The 10,614-nt window shown below is 40.8% G+C and overlaps 1 protein-coding gene across 1 annotated transcript; it reads left to right on the forward strand.

Moving 5' to 3' along the window:
- The first annotated feature begins 1,418 nt into the window (after positions 1–1,418).
- On the forward strand, positions 1,419–3,937 carry LOC139700390 (uncharacterized). Its single transcript, XM_071599016.1, has 2 exons — positions 1,419–1,481; positions 3,047–3,937. The coding sequence occupies exons 1-2, from the start codon at positions 1,467–1,469 to the stop codon at positions 3,476–3,478; spliced, it is 447 nt and encodes a 148-aa protein (XP_071455117.1). The 5' UTR covers positions 1,419–1,466; the 3' UTR covers positions 3,479–3,937.
- Positions 3,938–10,614: the final 6,677 nt, after the last annotated feature.

A 10,614-nucleotide genomic window follows, 5' to 3' on the forward strand; every position in this document is an offset into this window, starting at 1 on the left:
CCATACTTAATTATTTCATCTAATTATTAGTGTCGTAATGTACATATAAAATTAATTTGACACAGATATCCAAGTCTATTTTCCAAAATTAGTTACTTTCCGTTTCAGGAATTAGCATTGAAGAGGCAGACGTGTGGAAACACGTTCTTTGAGAGTAAGGGTGGCGCCATCAAAACGTTTTGGCAATCTTAGATACGGAAGCTTCCTGGTTTCGCAGCATGGAGGAAATACTATTCTCCCCTCTGTTCGATCCTTGTCCTCAGTTGACAGGAAATACTTTCGAATCTTTGGGATCACAAATCGGACCCCGGAAGCATCTCTAACAAGTGGATGTTAGTCAACTCCAGAAACAGAGAAAATTTATAAAATTTTGATCGTAATTACTTTTAATGAAATTTGCGGATCCTCAATTAACTGAATTAATTCGTGTATCTCGGTTAAGGCCTGAATGCGGATAGGTTAGTACCTAGTATTTAATATTTCGAGGCATAGAAGATGGTAATAATGTCCAAAGAAAAACTACTATATAATGCAAAAAACAAGCGTTTTAAAAACCACACTCTTCCTACGGAGACTCGCAACAAATTATGGACTTCCGGAAATGACCAAATAAGAAATTTAGCGAAGATGCTCACGCGTTGCTTTTCGTTTTGTCCCAGCCATTGTTTTCATTTAAATTTGAGGAACTCGGACGGAATTTCACGAAAACAATTTTTTCAGTATTGACCATTACGTTTTCTTAAGAATGACCGTTATAAAATTTGGTAAGTATAGTGCAGATGCTTGAAAAAATATGCGGTCGTGCAAATATAGGGCGGGAAATGCGCGACGAAGCACTGCTACTTCCACCCCGCCGGGAATTCGCATCCAGCATCACTCTCGCTCTCGTGACGCAATTTACTACGGAATGTTTAACCGTCTTCCAGAGTGCTCCACCCCTATTATCGATTCCAAATACCTCGCTCCCTTCCTTCCTCCCTATATCACCCTTCTCCCTCCGACTCTCGTAACATTGGCTAGAGACAGGACATCGGGTTGCAGAGGCCATGGGCGTTGGTCTAGAATATGAAAGGCAGGTATGGTGGAAGATAGAGAGAAGGAAAAAAAAACTCGGTGGGAAGACCGGGAAGAGTAAGTGGATAGAGAGGAGAGGGGTCCCGATGGAGGCCGCGCGACTGTCGAAGGGACTCCACGGGAGCGGAGGGTGCGCGCAAGGGCGCGGCGGCGGTGCCCGGGGACGGGTGGGGAGAGGGGAGTGGTGTGGGCGCCGCCGCCGAAGGAAGGGAAGGATGGTAGGGCGGAGCGGGGATGCGGGCGGGGTGCTCCTTGGGGGAGAGATGGGATGGGGACACGAAGGGGAGGCGAACTGTATCACTATATAAACTCGCGGGGGGTTCCTTGTCATCAGGTGCACAGAGAAGTCTCTCTCTAGAAGTACCAGCAGCAGTCCCGGTACAAAACCAACCATGGCCTACAAGATGGTGAGAGAAAAATATCTCTTTTTTTCCTTCTTTTTTATGCTCTCAGCTCTCGCTGAGGGCTCTAAGTCTCGGTTTCTTTTTCTATACCATTGGTCACCGAATCGTTGTCACCACGCCTGAGTTCCTTATGGCATACCATAGTCGCCCTCTTGTAAGTGAAAAAACAACCGTTTCGGTGCTTTTGCGCGGTTAAATTACGTGACTTAACGTTTCCTCAGCCTCAATCTTACAGTTAAAGGCTCCTTTAACAAATCCGCGGAACCCTATCTAACTCTTGGCGGACCCTTAGTCAAGGTAAAACTGGGAATTTGCTCCCCAAGGGATTCAGATGTAATTCAGAAAAGTGTTCAACGTTCTCCCAGGGAGATATTTCTTAGGGAGAGCTGTTTTCGTTAATCATCCCTAATCATCTCAAGAAAATAATTACCAGGAATACCGGAGTAAGAAACGGTCGTTTTTGTTCATCAAACCCTTTTTGAGACGTCCTTGTCGTCCACAATGTTATTTAATAATTGACTAAGGATGGATGTCTCCGCGTCTTTTAAATGTGTTTTTCCATCATTGAAGGATTAATTTCTCCCTTCCTGACGCTAAAAAGAAAGCAAGATTCATTCCATTTTTCTCTTGAATTCGTGGAATTTCGTAATTTCCAAATTATTTCCATAATTGTAATTTTTTAAAGACACATTAAGTTTCATTGACTTTTTCATGCAAGCGCTTCAGTTGATATTTTGCACCCTTCTGCAAATTTTACAAGTAGAAACCTTTAAAGCAAAGAACCAACCATAAAATAACAATGATACTTTGGAATCAAATATTCATCAAAAGATCCCAATCCAAAACCCAATCCTCCATAGTTAATAAATTTACATGGGAATATTTTACAGTATTTGAAAGGAAGCGAGTATATTCTTGTAGAGTTTTAGAAATTAACTTTTAAATGAAGAATTGCAATTGGATCATTCAAATGGTATTCATGCATAGAAAGTAAAATCGATGCTTGAAAGATAGATATATTTTGCAGTACAGATGTAGTTTCGAAAGCATTTAGTCATTGATTAAATTCTTAACAGCTCGTCTGCCACATTTGGTATTTGATTATTTTGGTGGCCTATACACTGACTTTCGAGGACACGCCTCAAACCCTTAAGGTGACGGTGTTTAACAGTGGCATTCCGACCCCTATCATGATTTTATCCTGTGGCTAACCCAAGAATGTATTTTCAAACTGGAGACCCCTTGAAGGGCTTCCCAGAGATAAAATTGAAAACTGAAAAATTAGGTCGAAGAAATCCAACGTAGGATATCTCCTTGCCCCTTGGTTATCCCATGAATCGAATCAATGAACGGAAAGACCCGCACCAATCCCCATTGACGTAACTGAGTTTAGAGTGGAATGGGAAAAATTCAATCGTTGAAGTCTCCCACTAACGATATTTAGTGCTCTGCACGAAATACGAAGGCTATCGTACGGTTTCTTCATGGAAGGATGTACATCATACGAGCGATCCGTTAAGTATTCGATTCCTAACATGTCATTCTCTGCTTCTCTTCCTCCCTTGCAGATCGTTCTCGCCCTGTGCGTGGTGGGCGCCCTCGGCAGCATCCTTCCGCACGCCGCCAAGTACCCCGCCGGAGTTAACCCCCACACCTGCCCCAACTACCCCTACTGTGACAACACCCTGCTGGCCGCCCACGCCCTTGGCCACGTCGCCCCCTATGCCGCACCCATCTACGGCGCTTACGGACTCCATGGTGCCGTCGCCGGTGCCGCAGCCAAGTACCCCGCTGGAGTCGACCCACACGCCTGCCCCAACTACCCCTTCTGCGGACCAACCCCCGCCCACGCCGTGGCTCACCACGGAGCCTGGGCCGGCGGCCACCACGGAGGCGAAGACGATGGCTCCTACCGCCCATGGGAATACGAGACCCCATACCAGCACTACGATGATGGCCAGTACCACCACTGGGACCACCACGCCGGACACCACTGGTGAGCGGTGACGCTGAAGGCGCGCTGAAGGTGTATCAAAGAACCCCGACCACCTTCCAAACTCCTCCCCTAAATACCTGACCCCCTACACAATCATACCACCTCACGACTACTACTGCCAAACGGCACGCGCGGCCGTGGGGGAAACCCAGTGCCGCCGACGCCGCGTTTCCCGACCCCTTAACCACCCGTCCGCTGCTTCTTCTGGTGCACCTGCAACTCCACAAGAAAACTCGACGGCCAATTACCAACTCCAGGCGTCGACGCTGGCGAGAATGGATTCCCGCTCGTTGTGCGGAGAAGAAATGAGATTCCAAACTCGTTTTTTCCTCCTGTAAGAACGCACCGGTAATTCCAACGGCCATGCTTTAATCGTTACTGCTCATTCTGTAAAAGCATTGATTTTAATGCCAAAACGGTTGTATAGCTTTAAAGAAATAAAGACTTGTTTTCAATGAAATAAGACCTGTTGTTTTCATTTGACACCTACATGATCTAAATGATAACCCGGAAGCAACCGGCTAGGTGTGTGGCAGGGGGATCATTTGCACAGCTAATTAATCTAGATGTGTGAAGGAAGAATAAGTCGAAAGAGCACATTCAAACGTTGGTGAAGAGAACGACCCTTTTGGTATTCATACCAACAGGCAATGAAAGTCGAAGTATGCAATCAATTCAATATATACGGTACTGTTTGCACACTGAGTATTTCTCTCTCAAACGAAGCATGGATACATCGGTGGACGTTACTTTTTCTAGTCAGTTGAGGGCGGATAAAAATCATTTAAAATCGTCTTGACTTCACTCTTTGACAAAGAAATCATTAATCCTTGATTTGAATGAAAGCATTGCTTGAAATAATATCAATGAGCAACCGATCCTGTGTTGATTTCAAATAAAACTGTAATTCATTCAATTTGTGGCATCCAGAAGTGTAATTTCGTAAATGGCTTCCTTTAAGGTGGAAAAACAATTTTTACCAATGCCGAAGAAAAAGCGTTTCATTTTGCAGAAAGTTCCATTTGGATGACCACCTCTCTTCAAGCTCAATCATTGGTCCCTGTTCGCGATTCGCGGGAACAATAGGAAATACTTCTGGAAATAAATATTTTGGACGAATTTGTCGCTTACGCCGTCAGTCGTATCGTAAATTTGAAACGCACTTTATCAGGCAACCAATCCATAGGGATGGGAAACTTCTGTTCTGTTTTGTTATGAGGAAATATCGTGGCCTTACGCATGAAAAACAGAGGAAACCCGGAAATAAAAGTGGACTTGAGTCCCATGGTTCCGCTCTCTCACTTGCCAAAACTAGGGTGGGATGAGCTTTTTTCCGCATGGCCATTTATATTTCAATCAGTTGCATGTAACACTGGTGTAATTGCAATAAGACTGGAATATATTCTATTCCTTAGTATTCCAAGAACATTAATGATAATATATTAATCTTTAATTGAATTACTGAAGAATAGTAAAGTTTTCCCGAAATAAATGCTCAAAACGAAATTTAAAAATGATATCCCTCATATCGTATAATTGATTTGGTTCTGTATCTTTTACATTAAATTTAAAAACTAAATGTTTGAAATGCATAGAAAATTTAAAAGATATCTCTTGGCAATAAAAAATATGATGTTTATCACAAAAGCATAGAATAGAAAGAGAATGTTGCCATAGGAAGCAGATGTTATGAGTAAAGATTGGATGTTTTGATGACATTTTTCAGGTAAACGTTATTTTCGATTTGTTCAACCTTAGAATTGGATATTATCCAAGAGTTTCAAATGCATCGTATTGAATTTATACTCGTTATTCAAAATTAATGCAATTAAAAGTTGTTCATTGAAAATTGCATTAGTAATCGTCTCCTATTTTGAAAAAGAGGGATTTTGATCGTCTATAGAAAAGGGGATGGGGCGCTGTTTCGACGGGGAAAATGTTTATCTGTTTTTCTATACTTTTCAATTAGTTAGTATTTAGGTCAGTAAAAAAAAAGGAAAAGTTTATCGTATAAACCACAGCGAAGATTCCAAAAGGAATTTGAAAATTAACTTTTTTAAATAAAAGCCGAAGCATAATATATTATTGCATATTTCTCTGCCTATTAGCTAGAGTAGTCTCAAATGCTCTCCTATTTTGAACAGACGAGACAAAACAAGTTATATCATGACAAAATGTCATTTTGTCATGACAAAATATATGAAAAAACTAGATGGCTAAAAACTTGGCTAATTATAAACACGTGCGATTGAATGAAACAGTTCATTATTAAAAAAATAGATTATCATACGAAATCGTGTAAGACTTATTCTAATTCTCAATTCTAGGAACAATAAGAATTACATTTTGAGTCACATTATAATGAGTAGTAGTAGTATTTAGGGGAGACGACCGAAAGCTGAGGTCATTTTCACAATAGGGGATGAACGGCAAAGGATGAAGGGTGGAGAGAAACCCGGCGTACTCCACGAAAGGCGCCAAGGGGTCCGCAGTTTAACGTCCCATCCGACGGACGTCGTACTCACTCAAAGTGCCCTCCACAAAGCACCTCAAGTAGGGATCGAGATACTTCTGAAAAATATTCAACACCGCCAGGATTTGAACCCGAGCCCTCTAGGTGGGAAGCCAGTACGTTAGCCCCCGCACCATCTTGATCCCCACATTATGATGAATGCAATGTACAAAGATGAGACATTTTTATTGGTGTAAAGGAAATGACCGTACAGGTTCATTTCAGTCGTAATTTGTCCATTTAGCCAGTAAATAAATCGACTTTTGACAAGAAAATACGTAATAAATTGAATTTTTCAGGTGTTTTACTTGAAAGATTCCAATTCCATCTCTTTACTTTCATAATAAGATTATTTTTGCGATAGTCAATATATTGCAATCATAATAGCATTCAGTTTTGAGTATTCTAATAGATTCAATTATTTCACCTGGTCCATACTTATTTTTGGAGAGAAAATTTTTAAACAAAAAAGTACGAGGTGCACTTCGCAGGGTATTTGAAAACACAACCCTTGTTTTTTATCTGGTGAAGGAATTACCCACCTAAGGACTAACCGAATGGTTGTAAAAATATCTGAATACATGTTTTGCATTCCAGGAATTTTTGTGCTATCACTTCGATTTTTTTCATTGGAACTGAAAATCAATAGCTTTCCAAAAATATTAATCCTAAAGTAACATACATTCAATATACTTTTTCTCATATTTGTTTCACTTGTTGACATGATAAATATATCAAAAATGAATAAGAAGGATTTCGTTCTTTCCCAGCGGATGATTGCGATGAAGTCTTCACGGGTTTTTCTACCGGGTCAGGGTCCGGGTCAGTCGATGAAGTGCGGAATTTCACGCATGATGAATAAATTTAAATAAATTCAACAAAAGAATTAGCTCATTGCCTATTTCTATAACCGTCGACAGCCTTCGTTATGATTTAAGACACGATTTTGCGTGCATGATAACAGGTTGTGAAAAAATGAAAAAAATAAATCCATCTCGTACCTTCCCAAAACAAAGGATTCCTCAGTAATTCATGGTGAGTACGCAAACCTTGAAATTCCTCATTCATTTTGCAACCTTCGACAAAAGGACCCGGGAAGAGAAATGGGGGTGATCGGTGTTGGAAGCGGATTGAAACAGATGCGTATTCTCGGTCGAGAACGCGTAATCATAATAGCTTCAGACATCTGATTTACCCAGACTTCCTCCTTCTCCATGCAGAAGGAAATACATATTTCTTCTCCCTCACCTAGAAACAGGAACGACACTGGTTTGCAGGGTTAAGTACGCTGCGAACAAGAGCACCTTGAAAAGAGGCGGAGCCGGAGTGGCAGAATCGGTGCGTAATGAATGTGTAAGACGAATGCGTAAGGCCGCCTTTTTCGTATCCCCTCCACTCTTCGAGCTAAGAACGATTGTGATGCATTTGTCCGCCGCATAACTCGAGGGAACGCCTAATTAAATGGAGACAATCGCAGGAGTTGCTGGTGGAAAAGGGTGAGGAGGATGTGGACATGGAGCAATCTCCAAATGCATGAACGGAGGCGTCGTATTTCCCCACGGGTTATTAACTTCACGGAACGTTCTGAAAATTCCGTGCTCACCCTCGCGGAGACTCTCCCATCACTATTAGAGTGATTGCCGAGACGTGTTACAGAATCGAGCCGTGCTTTATTAGGAAACAGGCGAAGAAACCGTCCGCTAAGTCACGAAACAGCATTGTGAGATTCTTCACTCAACCTTTATGTGTTCGGTATTCGAGCAAATTAATAAAGGCTAGAAAATTGGCGAACAACTTTCTGAAGAATTTCACAATTTGAATCTGAAATGGAATAACTTCTATGCCATTATATTAGGTCATAATGGCTCGAAAACTGACGGATAAAATTCTGTGGGATATAGAATATGCATCTGAGAAATTACCAGCAATCTGATATAATTTCGAAGTAATATTTATTGCGCTTATTTACATATATATATATATATGATTTATCGTAGGTATTTTTATGTCCCAAGTCAGAAGAGTAAAACTTTAAATTTAAATTTCGTCACGCCGAAAATTCAAAGACCGTATCAAAAAATGTCAAATGAAAAATTGAAAAAATTTTCATGAAAATTCATAATTTTCCTTCCCGACACCAAATTGAGTGAGTCATGCCTATCACAGGCTACGGTTAGCAATGTTACGTACCACATTATATTATAGAGTGGCAGAGTGTTTTGGATTTGGAAAACCTCAAAGGGGGCATCATTATTCAAGTATGAACAGAGATAATTTTATAACCTTTTTACCACGAAAAAATTTAAATCCAAATTAAATTTGAAAAAAAAGGCACTAATTTACCAGTAGATACCGCAGCACAGCCTATTGTTAATAATTTAATAATCAGGAGACAAAAGGCAATCAAAGTGTCTGGAAATTGACCACAGTTTTCAACCCGAAGGTTGGATTCGTAATTGAAGGTAGAGCTCACCTATTACAAAGCATAACGGCGAAAGGAATTCACGCATAAAAGTTAAAAGGGGATTCAGTTCCTTTTGCCTGTTCCACCTGTTTTTCCCCAAGAAATCTGATATATGATAAAATACGTAGCTTTGGAGAGGGTGCCCAGAGAGGCGTCACTCGGGGATCGAACCATCCGGTCATTAGCCAAGCATTTTAACCACATGACTAATTCTGTCGGGCATATGATTATATATTAATATTAATTTTGATTATTATTAAAGCCAAAAACAGTTCTAAAATGGGGAGGATGGTCATCTGTTTGGATCATCCCATGTGTACTGGTGGCAAACAAAATGTATGAACTTAAATTTACATTATAATGTGAATTTAAACACACACTAAAGTCAGGTCCATTTATGAAGAGTTTCGCTGGTGATATAACAATAATAGATGGTAAAGGAAAGTTGAGCCAATATTTCTTATGGAAGCTGTGGTTTCTATGAAATGTCCATACATTTCCTTTGCATTTTTAAAATAACGGAAATATTCTAATCATTTCAACCTTTTTTTCAATGCAAGAATATAGTGACAAATAAATAGTTACTTGGTTTTCGGAATACGCCAAACCAGCTGAGGTCATACACAGACGCAGACATATTTTTCAGAAATATTTTTACGAATCATATATGTACATGTTTCCATTCGTGTTCTCTTGAAATATATACAAACGAGTTTGTCAGATCGACGAAAAAAGGATGAAGATCACAAATATCGTCTCGAATCCCTGAAAAGGAGGTCCAGCGATTACAGAACTGGAAGATAAGAGACTGCATTGGCTATCCGAAAGGATGCGATACTCCCCTCAGTTTTCTGAGTACTAAAAACCACGCCTACCTATTAATTACTAGTTCCGTCGCTAAAACTCCTAGGATAGCTATTATCTCCGGAGGTTGATGAAGCAGGCTAGCAGATCTAACGCCACCGGGGTGTTGTGCCTCATTTGAATATGCAACGCGGCCGCCGTCGAGATTTGACGGAGGACAATCGGCTGGCGGGAAGGAGACCGCCGAAGACCCGTTGGGAACGGTACGTTTTTTTCCGTTCTGCCTTTACGCACGCCTCCGTTTCAGGAACAAGCTAAGAGGGGTGAGGGAGGGAGGAGGGGGAGGGGTGGTGGTGGGGGAAACCCTGCAATTCACTCCACGCATGTCTCCGTTTAAGACCATTGGACAACGTAGCCTTGCGGAATAGTTGGATCGCGTTCAATTTGTCGGGAAGAAAAAGGTGGAAACGGGACAGACACGGCGGCGGGGGGGAATTAGATGGGTGTGTGTGTGTGGGGACACTCGGAATAGTCCAGGCGGCGAAGCGCACTCTTCAAAAGGAACCAGTGTATACTGCTCGTCTCTGCCTCGTCCTCCCTCCTACTATTCGTAATCATTTCCATCACCACGCCCTCTTTCGAGACGATGAATTACTCTTTCACTATATTTGTTTTCATTTAAATCGGATTCGATTGTTTATTACATCCTCGCAATTAAAAATAACTAATTCAGCATCCTAGGATTTTACCAATAAATCAAGAATAAACAAGTAAATTTGCTATTTATTAATGCATGAAATTAAAATACAAGATAAAAACTCAAAGGAATTAACTATGAGCAACATTGGGACTCACAGATACAACACAAGGAATCATTAAAAATTCATATACTTGTTTTGAAGGTTGATTTAAAAATAAACCTTTTGCCTTGAATGACTTTAGAAACGGATGCATACTTGGGCGTATGCACTTATACATGCATTAAGTACAGGTGGTGGTGAAAGCAGTCGTTAGGCAGTTCATTTAGGCAACGATACTTCAAGAGTATTCTGTCCTCAAGTTAGAGTCGGTCTGTATCGACAAACGACGGCTTCCATTGCTTGTAATATACATGCTATATAACACAGCGCCTAAGGATAAACCACACAGGCACGCCAATATTCCGCCTTCCTAATGATGTAGTCATGCATTACCCCTTAGTAAAAATTCAAGAATAATAAATTCTATGAAAATTCTTTAAATTTACTTTAGAAATGTATTAGGAAAGTGAATGCATGCAATTTTCCCCGTTATACGATTTTCTACGATATACGGTGAAGCATTCACTTTAAAGAAATATGTCGGATGGGTATATACGAGT

Source organism: Hetaerina americana, unplaced genomic scaffold, assembly GCF_022747635.1.
Source record: "Hetaerina americana unplaced genomic scaffold, ioHetAmer1.1.p SCAF_1, whole genome shotgun sequence".
In the NCBI taxonomy this organism is placed as follows: domain Eukaryota; kingdom Metazoa; phylum Arthropoda; class Insecta; order Odonata; family Calopterygidae; genus Hetaerina; species Hetaerina americana.